At 35.4% G+C, this 25,047-nt stretch overlaps 1 protein-coding gene across 12 annotated transcripts in view; it reads left to right on the forward strand.

Moving 5' to 3' along the window:
- Positions 1–25,047, forward strand: part of Kmt2c (lysine methyltransferase 2C) — a 266,426-nt gene that overhangs the window by 137,936 nt on the left and 103,443 nt on the right. For 11 of the 12 annotated variants that reach the window (XM_071610717.1, XM_071610726.1, XM_071610727.1 and 8 more), the window contains 7 exons: positions 5,549–5,720; positions 7,576–7,690; positions 16,101–16,270; positions 16,384–16,535; positions 17,525–17,641; positions 18,520–18,594; positions 20,154–20,878. In XM_071610717.1, coding sequence (XP_071466818.1) covers positions 5,549–5,720; positions 7,576–7,690; positions 16,101–16,270; positions 16,384–16,535; positions 17,525–17,641; positions 18,520–18,594; positions 20,154–20,878 — 1,526 coding nt within the window. The remainder of the gene's footprint in view (positions 1–5,548; positions 5,721–7,575; positions 7,691–16,100; positions 16,271–16,383; positions 16,536–17,524; positions 17,642–18,519; positions 18,595–20,153; positions 20,879–25,047) is intronic. The other variant, XM_071610758.1, reaches the window with a different exon arrangement.

Below are 25,047 nucleotides of genomic sequence, written 5' to 3' on the forward strand. Positions count from 1 at the left end.
GTTGTAGATGGACACTATACCTTTAACTAACTAATTAATTAATTAATTTTATATGGTGCTGAGAATCGAACCCAGTGCCTCACATGTGCTAGGCAAGTGGTCTACCACTGAACCATAACCCAGCCCTCCTTAGGGATCTTAAAGAATGCAGTCTAAATATACAGATTTCTGGCCACATGTCTTAATTTAAGGATATAACTTAGATAATATTGCAGATAGAGTGTATTTCTGCCTCTGTAAAACCCTTCATAAATATTGCTAGCTACTTTAATTGTGGGTAAATGGCATAAGATAGTTAACTTTTATGTTTTTAAAATGGGGATATCTTGAATCAGTGTCATTATGTGTGGTAAATGATAGTAATTAATGGAATCACACAGCATTGTGCCTTGTATAAATTAATTGCTTTACCAAAAGATAGTTATTTTTAACTCTTTAGTTAAGACTCAATGTGAGAAGAATAATTTATATTGAGTGCACACTTTTCACGTTGCTTATTAAGTGCAGAACAATGTACTGTGATAGTTGGCTGAGTTAGGAATAAGATTGACACTTCTGTTTATGAAAATAGAAAAATCTATCAAAAACATTTTCATGCAGATGATGGAACATTTATGAGGTTTCTCCTTAGAAAGATTATCTGTGAGCAAGCCAATGTTTTCCTTTTAGGGAGCTCTGTCCTGCAGAAGTGGCTGGTCATGGCTCCAACATTATCCTTGCAACATCATGATGCAAAGGATATGCTAACTATGTCTAGAAAGTTTATGCTGAATATCCATCTAGGAGATTTAGCCAGATAAACTTTCATAGTAGGCAAGTTGGATGGCAAGGAGCCAGCCATGAAAGACCAAGGAGAGAACATTCCAAGCAAGGAGAAAACTGCTACACAGGCTTTGAGGAATGAGCCTGGCATGATTCGTGGACAGACACTTAATAGTCATTGTAGTAGCCTGCTAAGTGGTTAGAAGAGATCATGTCAAGGTGAACACAGACTAAAGGAATTTGCATTTTACTGTCTGCAGTGAGAAGGCTTTTCAGAGTTTAAATGTGGGAAATATCATCTCCCAATCCACTCTCTCTTCCCCAGCGAATTTGCTTCATCACTAGGTTTGACTCCAGCCTTTCTTCCCTTGCTAGTGTTTCTTGAAGTCCTGATACTCTTCTCTTTTGCCCATGTTCTGTCAGCCCCTGGCCTTTTTTCCTAACTGCCTGCCACCTTCATGAGCCCACCTCTTTGGATGACATCTATGATCTACCTTTTCTATGTAGAGATTTCATTTGTAGGCAAATCACGGAGCACAGTGTCCTTCCAGTGAACAAAACTGGCAGATGATGAGTGTGTTGCGGAGTTCATGGAACAAGAAGGCTGTGCTGGTCTAGCCTGATGGTGATTCTTCCCCATGGCAGCTGAAATCTTGCTCTCTACCAGTGCTTCTATTCTATGTGCCTGTTCGACTTTCTCAAGCACCTTCCAATCTGAGCAAGTTTCAGTCTGTGATAAGCTTCCTTCTCACCTGAGCTTAATGTTTTTGTCTTTTTCTTTTTATCTCTTTCACAGTTGTCACTTAGGAAATGACTGTCTGTATAGATTATCCTTCTGTTTCTTTCACTTTTCTCTTGTCAAAAGAACCTTGTGCCCTTATTTCCTTCAACTTCTTCATCTTGTGCCTTTGTGGCACTTTCCTGCCTACTTTGGTGTATGTTCCGATGTTCTTCACCTTCACTGATGAGTAGAGTAGTTCAATTTAGTGGTCAGTATTTATTAATAAGTAGTAAAGATTGTGATCATTGAAGCCAAGGAGACTTGAGCTTTACTTTTGCCCTCTCTAATGATCTTCTAACCTTTCAATCTGCTTTTGCAACTGCTTATAGAAAAATTTCACTTAGTTGTTTGATGATTGCTTCAATTTTAATGTCTCTATGGTTTGCAGATGTATATGCATGTACATATACACATACTTCTGACATGACATGACAGCTACATAGTTGCATCATCTTATACATAACCTCCAAAAAATGGTTTTAGTATTTCTGCACATACCTGTTCCCTGGCTGGGGAGCAGGTTGGAACCAACCTCATACTTTCACATAGTACTTTTTTCTGTTATCGTTACATATGTAACAAATGGTAAATGTATTTGTATTAGATGCATCACATTGATGTTTTTCTTTGGTTTATTATCAGTAATCTGTAGAAGTCAAATAACACAACAGGATTGTCATTGAGGAATTCCTGGGAATCATTATAAAATAAAAAGTGGGAACACTCTTGTTTCAGAGGGGGTTTTGTGAGTATAGAATGGTTCTGTGAAATAGAAATATAATGCAAGCAAGCTATTTTAAGTTTCTTAGTAATGTTAAATTAAGTGAAAAGTATTTGAAATTTATAGTATGTTTTATCTGACCAAATATATAAAAATATTAGTATTTCAACATGTAATTAATATAAAAATTTTGAGACACTTGACTTTTTTTTTCTGGCTAAGCCTGCATTCAGTATGCATTTTACATTCACTACACATCTCAGTGTGGACTAACTAGTATGTCAGTTGCTCAGGAGCTGCTATGACTAGTTGCTGTAATGGCAAGTTGAAGTGATGGAGTAGCAAACTCTAGGAAGTTTTATGGAAATATTTTAGACAGTGTTCCTGCAAAATTATTAATAAGGCAAACCAAGTATCTGATAATTATTCATGTGCTTTCCACAATTTCTAAAAGTTTAGAGTAGGCAAAAATCAAAGATCAATTTTTAAATGTAGGTAATTCTATCTTAGTATTAAGAAAAATCATTTACCCTCTTATGTCCTTCTATCATGTGTGATACTTCCCCTTTTAAATCCATGATTTATTTTAAATGTCTGACAATTAAAGAGCTATTTAAAAGTGATTGTAGAAGGAAGACCTTCATTTAAATAAAATGCATTTAGTAAGATTTAAATTATGCTAGGCAGTTGGAGATACAGAACAGAAAAAGAAACATCCCTGTCCTTCAGGTGTTCCCAGCTTTGGGCTGACTTTAATGGCTAGTACAGCAAAACTTTCTTGTAGGTATATGGGGGAACAACAACCATTTAGGTGTAAAAACAGGTATTTGCAGCAGAGTTTTGAAGGCCTCTCTGGAATGGGCTGAGGATGTCACGGAAGCACAAAGGTGTTTTCTTTTTTTTGTTTGTTTATTTGTTTTTTGAATAATTTAGTACTAGGGATTGAATCCAGGAGTGTGTAACCTCTGAGCCATATCCCCAGACCTTTTTATTTATTTATTTTTTTAAAATTTTGAGATGGGGTCTCACTAAGTTGCTGAGCCTAACTTTGAACTAGCAATCCTCCTGCCTCAGCCTCTTGAATTGCTGGGATTACAGGCATGTGCCATTGTAACCTGGCACACAGCGTTCTGAGCAGAGGGAACAGAATGTGTAAAGGGACATAGACGTTGGATAGAGTGTTGTGTCATGCTCACTACAGACTACTCACACCAACAGGAGCGAGCGGGTAGTTCCAAGATCTGGCTGGAAGGCGGGGTGGGGGGGTGCTTTTTTGCTCAGCCTATAAAATTATGATTTTTAAGGTGTAAAAGGAGGTAATGATGATTTTTAGTGTAAGCAGAGCCTGACAATTAGATTTTACATTTTTGAAAATGTGGTTTAGATGTATAGATGATTTTTAGAGAGATCAGAACCTTAAATTGGGATGACTCCATTTTGAAGAAACTGTTATCATTAAGACAAAACATGAACTAAATAATAAGAACAGAAAGTCGGGTATGGAAAGTTTAGTAAATAAGCATTGGTGTGTCTCTCAGGTGTGTTGGGTCAGAGGAGTTAATAGTCAACAGTGACACTGAAGTTTCTGCTTATAACCCGTTGGTATAAGTTTAATTTCATTATTTTTAGAACATCTGGCTGTTGAGCTCCAGTAAGACTGAAAATAAAGGTTTGGGATTTATGACAGAAGCCTGGGGCTGGTAATACAAATTTGGCAGTTGTAGCCTTCTTTTGACATGGGAGAGATTTCATTTGTAGGCAAATCACAGAGCACAGTGTCCTTCCTTTGTCCTTCCACAAAGGAAAACCATAGGGAGTTGGAAAGGAAGAAACAGGGTGGAGTCTAGGGAACTCTTCAGCATTTAGGGAGGTTATAGAGATGCAGCAGTCAAAAAAGGAAGATGAGGTGGACATACTGAAAGCCTAAGGAGAGATCAGGAAAGAGTTGTCAAGGAAAGGGAGGTGTGAATAGGAGATGGTCAATAATGCAAATGTTGCTAAGTGTAGGAATGGCCTGGTTGAAAAAGTGACCACACAGTCCTTTGTAGCTACATTAAAGCAGCTTCAGGGGAATGGTGGATCTGTATGTCAGGGTCCAGCCTACAGACCACATTCCAGGACCTCGAGCTAGGAATGGTATATACATTTTTAAAGGATTTTTTTTTTTTAAATGTCTGTATTCAAAGACTGCTGTGGCTTAAAAGCCTAAATATTTACCAAGTAGTCCTTTGTAGGAAAAGTTCTCTGACTCCTGGAACATGTAAGATTTGCACTCAGTTTGAAGATGCTTAACTAGGAAAGAGAGAAGGTGAAAGTGATTTTTAGAATAGAATTAATAGAGGAACAGATAGGAATGACCAAACTCAACAAAAGGGAAAACAACAACAAAAAAGACTCTCACACTTTGTGATAGTTGTTAGAAATAGGCATAGTCATATGACCTAATGTGGAGTAATTTTAGAATACATTGTTTTCCTTCTTATATCGTAATATATGCATGGGCTTAACTGTGTATTGGGCAGGGCAGTTTTTTCTTGACATTGTTTTTGTTTTAGACAGTAAAAGTACAGTTAGAAAGTGCACCTTTTAGTCTGCATTTATGGTTAGATGATGTCTATAAGTATATGGACTTCAATGCTTTTACAACTGGAAATCAATGTAGATGAGAATAGAATTAATAATATATGAAAAATTACATTCATGTTTGAATATGTAGCTTCCATTTTTACTGTTCTCCCACATAAGACATTTTTCAATATTAAAAAAAACCCCTTATTTGACCTGAGTAGTTTGTTTATGCTTAAGAAGCATTTAATCTAATTCATATCAACATTACCTAATTTTGTCTTTTATCTGGTTTTGTAAATTTCAAATATATTTAATCCAAATAAAATCTTTATTCTTATACTACCAGCGTCTCTCAATTCATTCCCTCTGCCCCTTGTCCATTCATTGCAGCAAGTATATATTGAGCATTAATTAAATGCCCAGCATTATCATTGGTATTAGAAAAATAAAATCCAGAAATGTTGGTGGCCTCAAGAAGATATAGGCACAAATCATTGCAAAACTACATGATTGAATTTAATGTGGTTAAATCTAGATTAAATACACTACCATGCTTTTATTGAGACCTCATTCTGACTAGATTCCAGTCCAGTGTGGATAACTTCAAGTGTCTAAAAGTTTACCATGCAAATTCCCTTTAAGTGATTTTAAATTGTCAAGTCAGAAAAGTATTAAATTCTTATACAACAATTTCATTGTTTTACTGTTAATTATAGCAAAGGAAGATGCAAACTGTGCAGTGTGCGACAGCCCGGGAGACCTCTTAGATCAGTTCTTTTGTACCACTTGTGGTCAGCACTATCATGGAATGTGCCTGGATATAGCGGTTACTCCATTAAAACGTGCAGGTTGGCAATGTCCTGAGTGCAAAGTGTGCCAGAACTGCAAGTAAGTTTTAATTTCAACTCAAAGGTGTGTATTGAGTTTAAGAGAGACCCTATCAGGTGCTAAAGATTTATGTAATATGATAAAAGTTGTTCATATTGCAGCTATATTCATTCAAACAGACTTTATTGTGTCTTAAATGACTAGATATTTATTAGCATTTCTATTAGTTTGAACCCTAAGCAAAACACATTTTAATAATTTAAATTCTCCTGGTTGTCTAAAAATCTAACTTAAATATGCCAACAATTTGTAAAAGACTGATCTTAATAATTTAAGCATTAGAAAAATAAAGTAGCTTTTCTTGAGGGGATCTGGGGAGATGATTTAATAGGAAAATGAAGTTCTAACTAGAGAAATTATTTCCTAGAGTTCAGCCAGGAAAATCAGTGATGTGTTTGAATTTCTTTTCCATAAAGGTCACTTTCTTCTAAGATTACTGTTTTAATAAAACCTTTATATTTATCTGAAAGACAATTACCTTTAGTAGATTCTAGTTACCATAATTCTAAAATGAAGTATTGTGTGGCATTTAAACAAATGTTATGGCAGATAACAAATGTTATCTTCTTCTATTTGTTATATTCCATCCTTGGTCATTTTTCTAGTCTCTGAAACTCCCCCACTCCCCATTAGCAAGATAATCAGGGATGTTACCAGCATCACCAACAATCTAAGAATGCAGTTTACAGGCTGAGTATTTTTGGTACCAGAAGGAATTAATACCCAGCATTGCCATGTTCAGTCTGTTTTATTAGTTACTCATTTTGATGATAGTTAGCATCAATATGTTAGAGTTATGTGGAATAAATTTGACCACTTACCCTCTTATTTTGGTAAAAATTAGGTAAAATAAAAGTAAACATTTTTCAGTACCTTGTATCTGTTTTCAGTTTCTTTGGGAGGAATTAGAAAACTCGAAGAGAGTGCTTATTCTCTAAGATCCTTCCACCTAGCAGAAGAATTAAAGTATGCAACATTATATGTGGAGTCTTTTGAACTGAATAGTAACTGGAGGCCAGCTCTTACCCATTTTTCCTGTTTGTTACTTATCCCCAGGTTTGATTTGGAGACCTGCTTTCAACTCTTCTTAAATTCCTCATTTTTGCTTTTCTCCTCTTCTTGAATTAAATTTAGTATCTGAGAGTGATTAACTGCCAAGAATTGAGACAAGAGATTATGTGGTAGGGCTGGGACCCAATTTTTAGGGCAAAAGAATATTTAAAGAACGCTTTTAGGTTTTCAAGTATAATTCTCAATAATTATGACAAGATTATTTTTCTTAGTACATAATCATTTAATATTTGTTGCTTAGTGGACATTTTAAGCTCACATTTTAATTCTCACAGAATTCTTTCATTATTATTCCCATTTTATATGTGAAACTCAACTGAAGCCTCAGTTTGCACAGCTGGGGAATAGCAGTCTGAATACAAATATAGATATGTCTGATTTGACCCTCTGTCATTATATAACAGTGCCTTTGCCATTCACGCTGCCAAGATTTGATCCTTTCCACACAGTATCACCTAGCAGTTACAATTCTTCCCCACAAATGAATGGGCATGAGCTATTTCAACAACAAAGATGAGAGGTTGTTCATCTTGCCTTCCCCCTCCTCCTCTACAGGAGTCCTAAAATGACTACAGCAAGTTACTGCAGGTGAACTTCAAGTAAAGATAGCCCTTTAGGGACCCATGGTTGGGGGTTACCTCATCATTATCTATGTAGAGACAAAAACAGATACTGAGGTATTTATGAACTGTGCAGTTTCTAGGACTGATCCTATTCATGATTACTTATGTTATAAAACATAAGTTTAAAGATAAGGCATCATTAATGCTATCTTATTTTTTAGACAATCGGGAGAAGATAGCAAGATGCTAGTGTGTGATACGTGTGACAAAGGGTATCATACTTTTTGTCTTCAACCAGTTATGAAATCAGTACCAACCAATGGCTGGAAATGCAAAGTAAGTTATTTATTTTTTTAAGAAAATATCCTCTGTATGTTTTATATAGAGAGCAGACAAATCAGATACCTATTCAAATCTATTTTAAAAATACTTTAAACTTCATTGACGTATAACTTACATACAACAAACTGCACATATTTAAAGTATTAGTTTGACACATATATATACCTTGAAGCTATCATCATCTTCAATATAATGAACCTTCTCATCATCTTCAAAAATTCCCTGGTGCCCTTGGGTACCCGCCTCCCTGGCTATCCACACCCTTCTCTGGTTTTCCCAGCTGGTGTGCTTTTGCTCACTGTAGATTGGTGTTCACAGTCTACAATTTTGTGCAAATGCTATCATATAGTATACTCTCATTTTATCTGGCTTTTTTGGCTGAATGTAATTATTTTGAGGCTTTTCCAATTTGTTGCACATATTAGTTGTGATTCCTTTGTATTACTGAGTGGTAGAGATACCAAGTTGTTACTTAAATCTTTGTTGGTGAACATTTGGGCTGTTTACAGTTTGGGGCTACTAAAAATATTGTGAACTTATCAATTAATATTAGTATGGTGCTTAATGAAATAAACTAGTTTTGCATTATTTATCAATCTTCCCAGACACCTGTGAAATAGGTGGTATCTCCATGAAGAAACTGAAAAACCAGATGTATTTTACAGTCTGTTAATTTGTAATCCCAGGTAAAAGATATTGCATTCTGATTGATTAGCTCTTAGGGTCCTTACAGTTAATTTGTATGTACAATGTACCTATGTTTGTGTGTGTGTGTGTGTGTGTGTGTGTGTGTGTGTGTATGTATGTATATGTATTAAGAATTTGGAATCATAATGTGCAACTTTTAGGTTCTCTCTCTTCCATGGTAGTTTTAAATAACTGATTAGTGACTCAGATATTTATTTTTCTTATTTATTGTCGAAAGTTTCTCTTGATTTTGAGATGTGGCCAGAATCTTCAGATATTTTCCTACGTTTTTATTGCTTAAAATACCAGACCTTCTATTGTGTGGGGCACTTTTTAAGATCTGTTTATAGTTACTTTTAAGTTTTCCTTGTTATTCTTTTGGTCAGTAAATTATTTTTTCTTCTTCCGTCTGTTTTTTTGTATCTGCATTTGTATGACCCTGAGATAATACCATGCTGGTCACTTTAAGCTTTCCCAGGAATTTACTGAGTTCTCACTACTGTCTGTAGTCCCTGTGGGTAGACTTACAGTTCTGTCGACTTGGGCAGACTTTGTGTAGGACCAGGTAAGCAACAGAAAATTATAGGGTGTTATCTACCCAGAAGCATAAAGTATTTAAATTCTTAAAGTGAAAATAGAAGATAAGAATAGTTCAAGTTTACCTTCAGATCTCTCAGCTCATTTAGCAAAACTAATTTTTAAAAAAATTCTTGGATGATATTTACAAACAATATTTAGTGTGGCCTTTCTTTGAATGTTCTCTAGAAAGTTAAATCAATCATAAAAGTAGCCCAGGTGTTTCCTTTAAAATTTATAGAGGCCAATGAATAAATTCCAAAATGAAGGTTGATGAGGATTAATGGTTAAGTTGTCCAAGTTTACTGATTTGTAGATCCTTTCTTAAACTGTAGATATCACATTCTAATACACTATTTTCTCCTTGTGTCACCATACTGTGTATGCTTAATTGTGTAAGAAGGGATTTCCTCCCTACACTAATTAAGAATATTTTTCATTTCATTAGACTGTAGGTCTAAAGAAACGAAGGACTCCAGATTCATATACTGTCCCGCTCCCCTCCCCCACGTTGACTTCAGCTATTTATAATCTTAATGTTAAAAAGTCAAATAGAATTTACAAAGAAAATACAAGGAAGTAAGAAATATTAATTTTATTTAACAGTTAATTTTGGATTGAAACTAAATTGCCAAGATCTGGTATGATAGATGTTTCCTCAGTTCCGGTTCATTGCTTAAGCTTTTTTTTTTTTTTTTTGGCTTTAATGATGATACAGAGAATTTTTCTTTTTTCATTTTTGTGGTGCTGAGGATTTGACCAAGGGCCTCACATATGCTAGGCAGATGCTGTGGTACTGAGCCACATCCCCAGTCCAGAAGAGTGCCTGTTGTATTTGTTTTTAAAATAAAAATAGTATTGATGATGTCCTGCCCTTCTTTGCTAGTTCAGGTTAATAAGACCTCAGAAAGCAGTCCTTGAACATTTAATTTAATGAAATGCTACTAAACTCTGTAAAGCTTTTGTTCACAGACTCACCATGGTGGCACAACTGAAATCTGTAATAAATGGGGGTATCAATCCAGTTATTTCTCAAATACAGAAGTTCCTCATTATAATGTACTGGTATGCTGTTTGCAGCTTAACTGTTGTAAGTAGATACTGACAAGGACCATAATCTTCTGCTTTCTCTGAGAGTTATGATTCTGATCACTGGGTGCATGTCCCTGTGCCATTCTGACACCTAGTGCTTTTCCCTTGGTAGTACTATGTAGAAAACTTGCTTATTTCTTCTGTCTTTGACAGCAATTGGGGCTAACAGAATAATAAATAGAAATGCTAAATGCAGGCATTGCAGCTTGCATTGCAGTAATCTTGAAGGTCAGATAAATTATATTAATTTTTAATTAGTGTTTCTATGAAAAAATGCCGATCTCTGAAATCTCCAGAGTCAGTAATGTCCCTGCAGCCTCCCATTCTTGTCCCATTTGCACAGAAGTGTGCTCTTGGTGTATCTCCCCTAGGTCTCCCTTTCCCTTTCTATTTCCCGGCCCATGTGCACAGAAGTGTGTTCTTGGTGTATCTCCCCTAGGTCTCCCTTCCCCTTTCTATTTACCGGCCCATGTGTCACCTTCTTGGCATCCTCCAGGGTGCAGTGTTCAAGGGTTTGGGGGTGGAGTGGGATGCTGAGGATGGCACCTGGAATTGCAGGCCTGGGGCTGCTTCCGGAGTTAGGCTTCTCTGGCTGCTGGGGTCCCATGGCTCTGCCACTGGCTTGGAGGGTCCACCCTGCCCCTCCCTTGCAGGACTGGAGAGGGTGTGATGGCCTGCAGGAAGGGAGGTGCTGTGCCCATCTGGGCAGGGTCTCTTGGGCCTTTTTGGAATGCCTTTTAATTGCTTTTCAAACGTCTTTTCAGGAAAGGTAGTCTAGAGAGTCCTGGTGAGGAGGTCACTCTAGCTGCAGGTCCAGGGGCGGGGTGGGAGGAGACACTGAGGGAGCCCGCACCTGTGCTTCACGCAGTCCACGGGGGACAGATGATTGGCACCTGGAACTGGAATCTGGGTTTGGGCCTTCTAGGGCAGTCCTCAGCGAGTTCTCTTAGGCAGTAGTCGGAATGCGGGGCGTTTGAGCAGAGAGGCCATTTCACCTGGGATTCAAAGAGCCACTGGGCACCTGCGCTCAGGTGTGGCCACCTGGGAGGTGGAGCCTGCAGACTGAAGAAGGCCTGCTTTCTCAGGTAGTTCCATTTCCTCCCTGGTTGAATGAGAGGTGGTGATGTGTTATCTTGATAATCAGGCTAAGGAAAAAATTCTATGTTTAATGGGTTGGTACATTTATATTTTTATCTTAACACAGTGTCTCTATTTGTAATTCGTTTTCTTTCCTAAGGAGGAAGAATATATAAGACTATAAACTTACCTTTGATTATAATTTTGGTTGCACTCAAATTGCATTTGTAACCTTCTATGTATGTCTATATACCTGACTCAATAGCTTTATCTTTCTTTTTTATGCTTGTGCTGTTAATTTCTACTTTAATTACATTTAATCAGAGAATTTAATTTAGCTGATGTGTTTTTGGAAAACAAATGTTTTAATACTTGAAATAATGACTTTTGAAAAGTGAAGCATTTATTTATTATTTCATTGTTAGAAGAAATCCTTTTACTTTGTTTTTTGGCTGGTTGATTCAAAAAACTGATAAAATTAACCATTGTAATTTTTCCTATCAATTTTTTTGTATCCTTCACTATTTAAAAAAGAATCATAACTTATTTTATAACTTTTTTTTTTTTTTAATGTGATGCTTAGGATTGAGCCCAGTGGCTCACCCATGCTAGGCAAGCACTCTACCACTGAGCTACAGCCTGGCCCCTGTATCCTTCACTATTTTAATAAAACATTTATTTTGTGGCTGTTACTTAGCAAACAGGCCAGACCAGTGTTAATACACTGTGCTTTTTATTAGTATAAAATCATTCTTTATCTATGTAACACTTGTTTTTCTTTTTTCTTGTGAGTGGGACCAGATATTTTGCTTTACTTTTTTTGCTTTTACTTTGTTTTATATCGACCCACAGGCTGTTTTCTATGGGCACATAGGCACCAGTTGAATGTTATCTTTTAACATCTTTTTATTAGGATCCTTTGCATCTTTTTAAATGTGTGTTTTGAAAGGTTTGATAGAGCTTATTATTTAGATTGATGTTTTTAATCTAAATGATTGGCAATTTTAAGGGAAAATTGTTTTTTTTAGGGGTTGGGGATGTGGCTCCAAGCGGTAGCGCGCTTGCCTGGCATGTGTGCCGCGCAGGTTCCATCCTCAGCACCACATACAAAAACAAAGATGTTGTGTCTGTCGAAAACTAAAAAATAAATATTAAAAAGTTCTCTCTCTTAAATAAATAAATTTTAAAAAATTGTTTTTTTAATTTCTGTTTTCTGTTCGGTTTACTTCTTGTACTGATTTGTGATTCATGGTCATATTTTATGAACGTTAATGATTATATAAGTTGAAATATAAATTTTCTTTCACTTTCTACCCCCCTCCCCCCAAAAAATCTTACTTTAAAAAAAAATCACTTCATTTTAAATCCGTTTTTCATCCTGGAAGTTTTAGGGTCTTTGTTTTAATTCTTGAGATTTGCTTCCAGGTGCTGTCTGCACTAGATAATGCTAATTTTGCCTGGAACATGTAGGCCACTGTCAGTCTCTGGTCAGATCCATTTAAGGACTGAATAAACGTTTTTAGCGGGGGAGTGGGTATGGTGGGGTGGTGGTTTAGTGGTGGTGGTTTTGTTTTCCCTTCTTTATCCTTTTTTGACTGCAACCCATATCATAAAACTTGTATTTTTATTGCAAAAAAGGTTTCCTCTGTTAACCCAAACTTCACCTTCTTTTTTTTTTTTTTTTTGAGTCTTGGTTATATTCCAAATAATGGCTCATTATTTATAATTATAATTCACCAATAAAAATATGGAAAAAACAAAGAATTGTCAATTTTCTGAAATCATATACAGCTGAAAGAGATTTGTTCCCTTCAGACTACTTTATATTCTAGAAACATTTTTCCCCCAGAATTTTTTGAGTTTATTATTATAGAAGAAAAAAAAATTACTGTGTGGGGGTCTGCCCCCCCAAAGCTTTGGGATCTTTGTTTTTGTTCATTCATTTGGTCTATCTCCAGAAGCTATCTGTGGTAGTTCTACAAATAATTAGTTTCACCTGGAACATGTTGGTCAATATGGGTGTTTCGTCAGGCCCATTTAAAAGACGAGGAGTGTTTTTTACTTCAGAAATTTTTTACAGCCTTTTTAATGATTGGTAAAACTGAGTAGTTCTTGTTTCATACTCTTAATTCATTATTTTTTTATTATCTTGAAAAATTTCTGTAGAAACTTGTCAGTCTCTCAGCTTGTCATCTGATTTCCTTTCGGTGTACTCTGTCACAGTTTGCTGTTCTCTCTGGGATGGACAGAATTATATACTGTATTGTTAAGAATACTATTGGATACTTAATTTTTAAATTCTGTTCTATGGAGGCACTCTGTAGAATCATTATGAGTTTTCTCATTACTCAGTACATGATCTTGGGCAAGTTACTTGACTCTCCTAAGTCTGTGTGTGGAATGTTAGGAGTGCTGACCTCTTCCTCTGATATTAAAATTCTTTCATGGTTGTCTGTAGTCTTTAGTGCCTAACATTTGAGGGCAGGCTGCCTTGACTTCACTGTGGTGTGGAAGCTGGAGATGCTGGGGCAAGTAGGGTATGCCCTTAGGGATGCCAATCAAGAAGGGGCTGCTTGCTTCTGGGCCAGAGCAGGAGTGATTCTCTGGGTCCTTGTTGTATATTGTCATTGCCAGATCAGTTTCTTTTCCCTATTTCTCTCTCAAGAATGCCTGTGTTTAGTATATTTTAAAAGGTTTTTTGTTGTTTTAATTGAAAGTTGTTTTAAACTCTAAAAGGTGAAAAAATAAAAATATCCATATGCTATTTATTTAGATTCATCTATTGATAGCACTTCTTAAAATTACCATTGTGCATGACCTCTATCTTTCTGTGTGTCTATCAGTCAATTCCTGTCTACCATTTGAAAATAAGTTACATACATGTATTCCACTGCTCTTTATATATTTCACTATTTCTTAATAATAGGGATATTCTTACATAAATATAGAACTCTCTTGAAATTCATGAATTTTCATCAGTACTGTATTTGCATCTAATGTAATTTTGTTTTTATTTTGTCACTTGATCTAATGTTCCATGTAGCGTCCTCCTTTCCAACCCTTTCCACGTGAGGGTTCTGGAATGTAGGTTAGGATTAGTTAATTTATTTAGGGAGTACTGGCATTTAGATGATGATGATAAGATTTCCTAATCAAGAACAATGGGTGTCCTTGTATTTGTTCTGGTCTAGTTTTGTGTCTTTGGTGAGTTTCATAATTTTCTTTCATATAGATACTTAACATCTTATGTTCATTTTTAAATATCTATTTTGTTGCAGCTATATGTAGGATTTTCTCATCTCTTTTAACTGGTTACTTGTAAATGCGAATTCTATTAAGTTTTGCATATTAATTGTGTATCTTGCTATTTTGTTGAATTATTTTATTAATCTTGATAAATTCTCTAGGATTTCCAAGTATACTATTTGTCATTTATAAATAGAATTAAAAACATTTCTTTTCCTCATGTCAGGCCTCTGTTGTCATTTGTTTCAGTATTTACATTGGCCCCCAGAATCGTATTAAGTAGTAGCAGAGATGGCAGGCATCCTTACTTTGTTCCTGCCTTAGTGGGGATTTTTCTTGTGTTCCCCCATTGAATAATTTGTTGCCTTTAGAGCTGAAGTATGCTTTTCCTTCACACCCATTTCCCTGCACCACATGCTGAGGATCTAACTAGGGCCTAGCATATGCTAGACAAGAGCTCTGGGACTGAGCTGTGTCTTTAGCATCCCACCCCCATTTTTTATTTTCTCAAGAATTTATATTGGGAAGTCGTTTTAATTTTTTCCCAAATAATTTTATTTAGTATCTGTTGAATTAATATTTTTTTTTCTTTTCAGACCTACTGTGCTAAACTTTATTAATATATATTTCTAATAGTTAAAAATCCTTGCATTTCTTTTATATATCCCACATGGACATAGTTTATTGTTTTCTGAATCTGTTTGATATTTTGTTTAGGATTTTTACATCAGTAAGTTTCGTCTATTTAAATTTGTAAGGCTAATAGACCTGTGGGTTTGCTGTGGGTTTTGTTTTACTATATTACTATTATTATTATCATCATTATTTTTTGGCACCAGGGGACCATTACTACTGAGCCACATCCCCAGCCCTTTTTATATTTTGAGACAGGGTCTCTCCCAGTTTCTTAGGCTGGCTTTGTTCTCATGATCCTCCTGCCTCAGCTTCTCAAGTCACTGTGATTACAGGCATGTGCCACCGTGCCTGGTGATCTGTTTTTGAGTGAGTGTACTACCAGCCTGAAAAGATAAAGTTCCTTTTTATTGATGTTTTGGATTGAAAAGTTAGGGTGGGTGAAGGTTCCACAATTTACCAGCTTTGTGCCCAGAATTTTTAGTACCCTGGCTAGCTCATAGGCCCAGGGAAGATTTTGGCTTAGCTTTGGCTGGCCTTCTACTTCGTAGGAAGTCTTACCTTGGTTAGAATAGGGCTATTCTTTATTCTGAAAATATGAAGAACTGTCATTAAATTTTGATGTGGAGTGATTATTTTCACAATTTCAAGCAGCAAGTCATATGGAGTAGCTATTTTGTTAGAGTTTTGTTTTTAGTTTCTAAGCTACCAGGAAGCAAATTGAATACTTGAATAGCATGGTTTAGTGTCCAGCATTGGATTGGGCAGGCTTATTCCACAGAAGTTATTTACTGAGTATAGAATATGTTTGATTTTCAAAGTTTGTGTTGCTGTATCTCAGTTTCCTTCTTCCACATTTACATTTTCCTGGATGTCCCCATCCCCTATTTAAATTTACTTGTAGGTTTTAGTGCAAACTTACATCAGATATCATTACCAAACAAATTGCTTTTTTCAGAAGCATAAACCCTAAATTAATGTTGTGAAAATTAAAGCTTAATGTCTAATCCACATGTTTTCAAAGGTTTACGTTTGAACTGGAATTACAAATGTATAACATACTGTTTTTGTTTTTATTTTTCCTGGTGTTTAGAATTGCAGAATATGTGTAGAGTGTGGCACACGATCTAGTTCTCAGTGGCATCACAATTGCCTGATATGTGACACTTGTTACCAACAGCAGGATAATTTATGTCCTTTCTGTGGAAAGTGCTACAATCCAGAATTGCAGAAAGACATGCTCCATTGTAATATATGCAAGAGGTAAGAAGGAGCAGCTGTTTTGTTTGTTTTGTTCATGCTTTGCCTCCCCTTTCCCTAGATACTAACTTGAGTTTGAATTAGACATTTTAATTTAAATATACTTATCACTGCAGATGGGTTCACTTAGAATGTGACAAGCCAACAGAACATGAACTGGACTCTCAGCTCAAAGAAGAGTATATCTGCATGTATTGTAAACACTTAGAAGCTGAGATGGATCCCTTACAGCCAGGAGATGGAGTAGAGATGGCAGAACTCACTTCAGGTGAACTCAAGAATTCTGGGTTTTCTTCACAATGTTGTACTAGCTGGTCACCAACATGCCACTCCAATCATAATGATTGGATCCTCTGCATCAGATCCTGTGTTGTTATCAGTTGTCTTAACCTTTAGTGTGCTCGTTTTGGCCATCTCTGAATTGGATGACTGAAGAAAAATCTAGATTCTTTCATAGCTTCATGGTTGGATCCCAGGTCTAGTGTGCTTTTCTTCAGTTTTGTTCTTTAAGCCACCATTTCCTGAGCTGTGGGCATGAAGCTTAGTTTTTTTTTTTTTTTGTTTTTTCCCTTCATAATCTAATATGTCTTGCTTTAAAACAAGTGTTGGTTTTATAATATCCTTCATAAATGTCAGTTATCTCCTGAGCCCCAAATTTTGTTCAGGTACAGCATATTTTAATGGTATCCTGTTATTGTAAGCACAATAAGAAGATTTTTAGTAGAAGGTAAAGAAACAGACCTGCTTACTAGATTGTTTTTCATTTTCATCAATATGATTGGCAACTTTTATGAAGGTTCTATTTTATCATCTAGAAGGGGTTAATACAAGTATCTTCATCACTACAATTTTATTTCGAGCATGCTGTCAGCATACAGTGGTGGGCTACCTTTAAAAATAAGAAAATGCCAATTACCTTAAGTGTGTATGTATGTATCTCAATGTATAGTACGTACATACAGATTTTTCTTTGTTAGTGCTGCGGTTCAAACCCAGTGCCATGTATAATACTGAACTATATCAATCACAAGTCTGTAAAATATACTTTTAATTAATACTTACCAGTTACTTTTACTACATTATAATTTTGATGCTTTAAAAATGAAAATATGTATTTGGTTCAAAAACAAATTCAGAAAGAAAAACTAGTGGCATTTCTGGTGATAATTTACTTTTGTAACATGTTATTTGTTAACCTAGTAAGCAAAAAACAGAAAAACTCATTCAAAACTAAAGAATTAATAATTTTCTGTTAAGATTATAACAATGAAATGGAAATCGAAGGATCCGAAGATCACCAGATGGTATTTCTGGAGCAAGCAGTTGATAAAGATGTCACTGATCAGGAATCCACACCTGGAATTGTTCCAGATGGTAAGCATGTTTGTGATGATGGAATGTATTCTATTTTTTGAAAGAGATGTATGTGTATGTTGAATATGTGAATGTCTACTAAAATCTGAGCATTCTGCATAAAACTTAGCCAAGATATGGACAGTGAAGAAATTATTTAGAGAAGAACTTTTTGGAAAAAATAATCTCTGACCTAAATTAATAGGAGAAGGGGCATGTATATAGTTGAGCTATAATCTAGATTTAATAATAAGTACATATTCTTTTTATGAATTAGGCGATTTCCATTAAAAAGCAATTTATTTTTTTCTTTATTTATTATAATTGCTAACTAGATCTATGGCCGATTTTAAGGTATTACATGCTGAGATAAAGACAAATTTATTGTATTAGAATATCTCAGCAGTCTTAACTGCAGGTGTTTCAATGACATTTCATGTTTTTGCAGTATGGATAATAGCTGTTACTGTAATTGAGGATCTGTGATTAATGAGAGAGATTGTGTTGTTAGAAAATTACTTATTAAATTAAATCATGGACTTAAATGAAATTTTTTGGTATTTGTTAAGTTGTATATTAAATTATGTAGGTTGTGTATACATAAAAAGCCTTAGTTTTTTTTTTTAATTTGTTAAGTATACTTTAACAACACTCATTAAAAATCATGCTTCATAAATATGTAAGTGAAGAATAATATGAAATATTTATTGTAAATCTCACACAGCATACCAGATTTCTAATTTTATTTTCCTATGCTAGTTGGTAATAGTATGTTTTGTGCTTATATTGGAAATTGACATTTCACAGTAAGAACTCTTGTTCAAATTATTGTTGAGAGAGCAATGGTAGGGAAATTTTGGTTCCTTGCTAGAGATTCCATAATATGTTATTTGTACCAGTTCAAGTCCACACTGAAGAGCAGCAGAAAAATAATCCTCCAGAAAGTCTTGATACAGATGATCTTCTCATTTCGGGTAAGCTGTATATTCAAACTACTTCATTTGATCAAATTTCAAGATAATCCCTTTGTTAGCTATAATGCAGATTCAAAGAATTGTCCCGTGAATTAACTTTCCAAATAAATCATCCCACAGAGGTTTTTTGCAATAACTGTATACGTATTACTGTAACCAAATCTTTTGGTTAAGTGATTCTCTTTTGGAAAAGAGTTGACACTGGGTTGTTTCTCTCTAAAGGGTTTTGTTTAGTAGTGTCAATGTTGTTTGATGTTTTCCCTCTGTGCTCAACTGGAGTCTGAATGAAGCAGGAATGAGAAGTGAGATTTTATTTTGGTATAGGAACATAATTTTAGTCAATGATTGGCAAAGTAGTAAATGAGAAGATGGTGTCTTTATTATTGTAATTTCAAAATTACCTCTAAAGGATTTGGAATAAATGCCTTTTATTTTTCAGCAGTCCTACTTTATAGAACCTCTTAGGGCTCATGCTAATTGGGACCTCTACTCTTAAGAAAGACTGTGTTATGTTGGGTGTGTTAGTGCACACCTCTAATCCCAGCAACTCAGGAGCCTGAGTTTGGAGGATCACAAGTTCAAAGCCAGCCTCAGCAAAAGTGAGGCGCTAAGTAACTTAGTGAGAGCCTGTCTCTAAATAAAAATACCAATAGGCCTGGAGATATGGCTCAGTGGTTGAGTGCCCCTGAGTTCAATCCCCGGCACTAAAACACAAAACAAAACAAAAGAAAAAAAAATGGGTTAAAGGCTTAGTACACGTACTTTGATGTAAAATCTATCAGTAAGCAACTGTGTGTATTTCTAATATTTAATGTGTTTTATGGACTTGCTAAGATTAGTCTCTGGGTATGATTATGAGGAAGAACAAGTATTGTGTCCAGGGCTGGGGATGGAGCTCAGTTGGTAGAGTGCTTACCTCGCATGCACAAGGCCCAGGGTTCAATCCTCAGCATCACGGCGCCCCGCCCTCCCCCGGCAAAAAAAAAAAAAAATCTAAAGTATGTTTTGGGTAGTTTGGCAGGTACAGCTGCTAAGCAAAAAAGGGTCTTCTTGGTTAGTCTTTTCTGTCTGTGCTCATTTCTCATTTGAGTCTGCTACAACAAGTTATCTGCAAAATATCTTTACATTCTAGACCAGTCTTCATCTTTTACCTTGGATACGTTATGCAGTATCACTGGTCTTCTTTTTCCTAGCTGCCAAATATGTATGATAACTTTACCTATGTAATTTTTATCCTTTTGTAAGTGCTTATATTGTAAAACATTGTTTATGTATGATAGAATTATATTTTTAATTAAATCTCTGGTTGTTCTTACCAGAAATTACCTTAAGCTATGGGGTTCCTATTTTAGCCATGTTTTCACAAGATCTGTGATTGATTCTAATCCACAAGCCCTTGTGTATTTTCTCTTTTATTAACTTAATAATTGCTTTTTTTGATGAATGCCTTATGATATAATTTGTGATATAACCAAGAATTTCATATCTATTCATAGATATTTATAAATTCATAGACATTTATAAATTTGTATATTAATATAACTTGTTCTGATTTGTAGAGTCATCCCACAATAAAATGAATGCTGAATTGGAAAATGAGATTTCTCCTGAAATTGGTGGTGAAAAAATGGAAATGCCATCCAAAGTGATGCATATTCAAGATGAAGATCAAAGTGAAGAAAAAATGGAAGTGACAGAGAACAATGAAGTTCTCCCACACCAGACCACTGTGCAGCAAAAGGAGCTGCCATTGTTAGAGGAATCTAAGATGGTGGAGTCCAAAGAAGAACAAGAACCAAGGCTTCCAAACTCGGTCATTGAATCTATCACCGGTCCACGAGAAGCCTTAGTGTCCTCAAGCGAGGAAAGTACTTCATTGAATTCTAAGGAACAGTTGGTTATAGAAAGGTTACAAGAAAAAATAGAACAGAAAGAAAATCCTGAATTTACCCCTGGGTTTATGGACTTTGAAATGACTCCTGCCGTGGAGAGTTGTATCAGAGAGGGTTCATGTCAAGGTGACAAATCTGTGAAGTTATCAACTGAGACTGTGGCAGCATTTTCATCAGCAGCAGGAACAAGCAAGGCAAGCTTGTCTTCCTCTCCAGCCCTTGCTTCAGACTTGCCTTCTCATGCCATGCTGCATGGGTACCCACCGACCCTCAGTTCCTCTGCTGGAAATATCATGCCAACAACGTACATCTCAGTCACTCCCAAAATTGGCATGGGTAAACCAGCTATTACCAAAAGAAAGTTTTCTCCTGGTAGACCCAGATCCAAACAGGTAGGATGATTTTAATGATGTTGTCAGAAAAGATGTTGGAATAATTAGATAAAATAACGGAGTGCACATATAGCTTTGTTCTGGAGAGCTACTTTTTCTTTCCCCACGTAGAACTCAGATTGATGTTGACTCATATGTTTGCACCATTATTTAGAAAGTGATGTTAATGAAAACTGTATTTTATTACTAAAGTGATCACATTTGTAATTTCAGTTTAGTTGGGACATGCAAATGTGATTTCTTTGGTTATGGTTTCTCATACCAAGCACTTTACAAACTTTTTTAGTTCTGTCCTCACAGTAATGGTAGAGCTTTAAGTAACAGTGAAGTTTTGAGTATACAGTAACTAACACTTGTATTCTCTCCCAAAATATTTATTTACTGATATTTTTTAGTGTATGCATCTTGAACTGCATCAGCATCAAGATTGATGATGGAGTTTTTTCATGCCAGGGAGTTGCTCATTTTGATGTTTCTATTGCTAACTCTTTTGTGGAATTTTTTTCTTTCCTTCCTTTCTTCAAGTTACAACTTATTTCATTAGTTCCATGGGAGAAATCTTTGAATTGTATTGTTGCTCTTCAAGAAGTAAAGGGAACTCTTTCTCATTGTTGTTTTAAGTAGTGAGGATACTTTTTAGGGATGAGTTACAGTTCTTTTTAAGTGAGAGACAGGCAAAATGTAGACACTGTAGCTAAGAATTATTTATTGATTTACACAATTGTTACCATGTCATTTTGAAAATTTTTTGAGAAAGTATCAAACAGGGATATGTTCAGTCATACTAGTAATTTGAAGGCTTAAGTCTGATTTTTTTAAATTGCTTTCAATAATTATAGTTTGACTTTTATGGTGGTAATACATTAATCTTGATAAACTAATTTTTGAGTTACAGAACTAATTTTTAAAAATCTGGCTTTATTTTAATGTGAAAATTAGTCTCTTCTAAATGAATCCCAGCTACATTTTATTCTCTGAAGATAAATTATATCAGGACCAAGTGTCACATGGGATTTAGCTTTCTCTGTATGGTAAAGACATGCAATAACTGAACAATTTTATAAATGTACTTTTTTCTAAATATTTTTCTTCATACGAATTTCTGTTCTAAGAGTTTTCTTCTCAAACTAATTCTTTTTAATTTTTTTATTTTCAAAACGTTTTGACTTTGAAAAAAGTTTAGCAATAGAAATTTGAATTTCAAATGTACTTTTAGTTCAGATATTTTCATTCTTTAAGGATACTGCAGCATGAACTTTTCTGTTAAATTTTACTAAATTCTTTGCTTAGTGGAGACTTTTTATAACAGCTGGGAAACCAGATTCAATATAATAGGACTATTTTTTTCTGTTGACTTATGTTCCAAAATAATTGTATCTGTGTGTGCATATTTTTTTCCCCAGCTTATCCCATCTTTTATAAACCACATCCTAATATTTCTTGTTGGTTGTGTTGTATTGTCTTTCAGTTCCCAGATCTGATAATAGTCTACCTTAGTTGAAACTATCTCATCACTACTGCCATCATGTGCTGCTAACCTCATAAGCATTTTGAAGTTATGTTCTCCCTTCTTTTAGCTTTTTAATTTTCCCATCTTGGTTTTCGTTATATAAAAAAAACGTGTTTACTTGGTGCTTCATGACTTGCTAACATTACTGCTGTTACCATGGAGAGTATGAATTGAATAAGATAAAATGGCCTTTCCATTGCTGAGGCACTGGGGCCATAATATTCTAGGCAAATGCTCTACCACTGAGCTACGTCCCCAGCCTGTGGCCATAATATTCTGTACATAATGGGAGTGACATTTGTATATTGGAAATACTGAAGTCTGTTATTCTGTTACACAATTTTTTTTTTTTGACATTTCCTCTTTAATTTATTGTTTCACTTACAAACTCTTGACAGTAGGGATAGGCTAAAAATATGAGATGGATTTTCACCACAATGGTTGTGATGCAAGCTTTGGTTTCTGACTATTTGATTGGCATCACTGGCATTTCCATGCTTTGTTGAATGTTATCTATTCTTTAGTCTTCACTAGTGTGGTGAACACCATCTGAAGAATGGTAAATTTAGTCTATTAAATCCTGTTTCATGATGGTTGGATCTTTATTTATCTTACTGATTTTGTAGTATTATGAACTTTCCTGGAGAAAAAGTTAAGTGCATAATACTTTGATTAGAAATAAAATCTGAAAGATTTAATCTTTCAGATTTAAAGTTTGATATGATAGTAATTAAATTATTGAATGTTATCTGGGGTATAAATTAGTATAAGGATAGACCAGTGTTCAATGTAAATATAATGCAAGTCACATGTATGATTTTAAATATTCTGACAACTAATTTTAATGTATTTTAACACCATATTCAAAATATTCAGCACTTAATCAATGTAAAAACAAGTAAGATACTTCATATATTTTTTATGACAACTGTTTGAAATCTGCCTTGTGTTTTATTCATACTTAAAATTCTTCTCCGTTCTGATTCACCACATAAGTAGTGCTTCGTAGCCGTACATGACTAGTGGCTACTTAGAGAAAGCATTTTGAGAAATATGAAAACATCAGTTACCAAATTCTGGATGAAATTAGAAGAAATACTGGATAAGCTAAGAATGTTGTTAAGATAAGCTAAGAATGTTGTTACAATTTCACTGTGTTTAAGGAGTGAGCTGAAATATTCTACTTTGTCCATTGGCTCATAGGAGACATTTCAAGCCAGACCACTTCTGGACCATTTGTTGTACAATAAGTGTCTGTCTGAGTTACTGATACACATTCCAGGCACACAAGCCAGCATAGGGTCTTTTCTGAATCCTAGAGGTTTGACACAGGAAAGAGAACCTTTACCTCAAGCATTGGGAATTTGTTATCAAAGGGCAAACCACAGAGGATTTTTTCCTTTACAAGTAGTTTAGTGTTGAAGTTTAGTGTTTTATGTCCTACCTTTTATATGTAAAATTTCCATTGCTATTTAGTGAGAATCCTGATGCTTATTTTCTTCTGAGATATTTTGGATATATCTCTAATGTGTATTCCTGATTACAGGAATAGTAACAAATTATTCTGATGCTTGTTCATAGAATAAGATTCTTTTTGTTTTCTGATCCCTCCCAACCCCCTTTTCATACACAGGATTTTACAAAGATGAGGAAAAATTAGACAGTAGGACAAGGAAATTAGGGGGATCAATAACATGCAAATTTGTCCTAGTGAACCAGTTGTATTTAATTTAAGTTAAGCATTTATGAAGACTTTAATATATCATTTTTCAGTATTTTTATAGGTAAATCTTAATTAGGACTTTAAAAAAGTGGTTATTGGTCCTACTACCTGCAGCAATACGGTGGGGAGGGGTTGATATGCAGGGGCTTTTGTTCTTGAACAGTTTCATCCCAGTGTGTGAGAACAGTCTCTAGATGCTGTGAGGGTGAAGAAAGAGGAGGACAGATCCAGAACTATGGAGTACAGTTATTAGATTTTTAGAAAAATGTGGTCCTGGGTGGCGGTAGATCCCAGCCATTTGAATCAGAGGCAGGAAGCTTACAGAAAGGGCAGAATAGAAATGAGGACTTTTTCATACCTGGAATGTACCCGCAAAACATCATAGATAATCAGGCACATTGCTGGGGCTGGAGATGCCAGGGTCTGGTGGCAAAGCTCCATGGAACACTCTAATGGTTTGTTTATTCATAGTGTGTTGGAAACTGCAGGGAAAGCAGCCTCATTACTCAGGGGCAGTCATGGTGGTTCCCATTCAAGTTGGCTTTAGGCAAGTAAAGCTGAATCTGTACAGCTTTTACAGCTTCATTTTAATGCTGGGAGCAGTGAGATTTGCCTGTAATCCCCACAACTTGGGTGGCCAAGGCAGGAGGATTGCAAGTTCAAGGCCTGTCTCAGCAACTTAGTGAGACCCTGTCTCAAGAACCAAGCAACAAACAAACAAAATAGAAGTGCTGGGGATGAGGATGTAGCTCTGTGGTAGAGTCCCCCTGGGTTCAGTCTCTAGTATCACCAAATACCCCCACTCTCAATTAAATCATCATTGTAATGGCCCCACCCCAGACCAGTTCAAACACAGACTCTGAGGTTGTCTTTGACCTTAACCCTGGATGGAAGTGGAATCCTGAATTAGAGAAATGTACTGCTTTTTGTTGTTTT

Source organism: Marmota flaviventris, chromosome 1 (genome assembly GCF_047511675.1).
Source record: "Marmota flaviventris isolate mMarFla1 chromosome 1, mMarFla1.hap1, whole genome shotgun sequence".
Classification (NCBI taxonomy): Eukaryota; Metazoa; Chordata; class Mammalia; order Rodentia; family Sciuridae; genus Marmota; species Marmota flaviventris.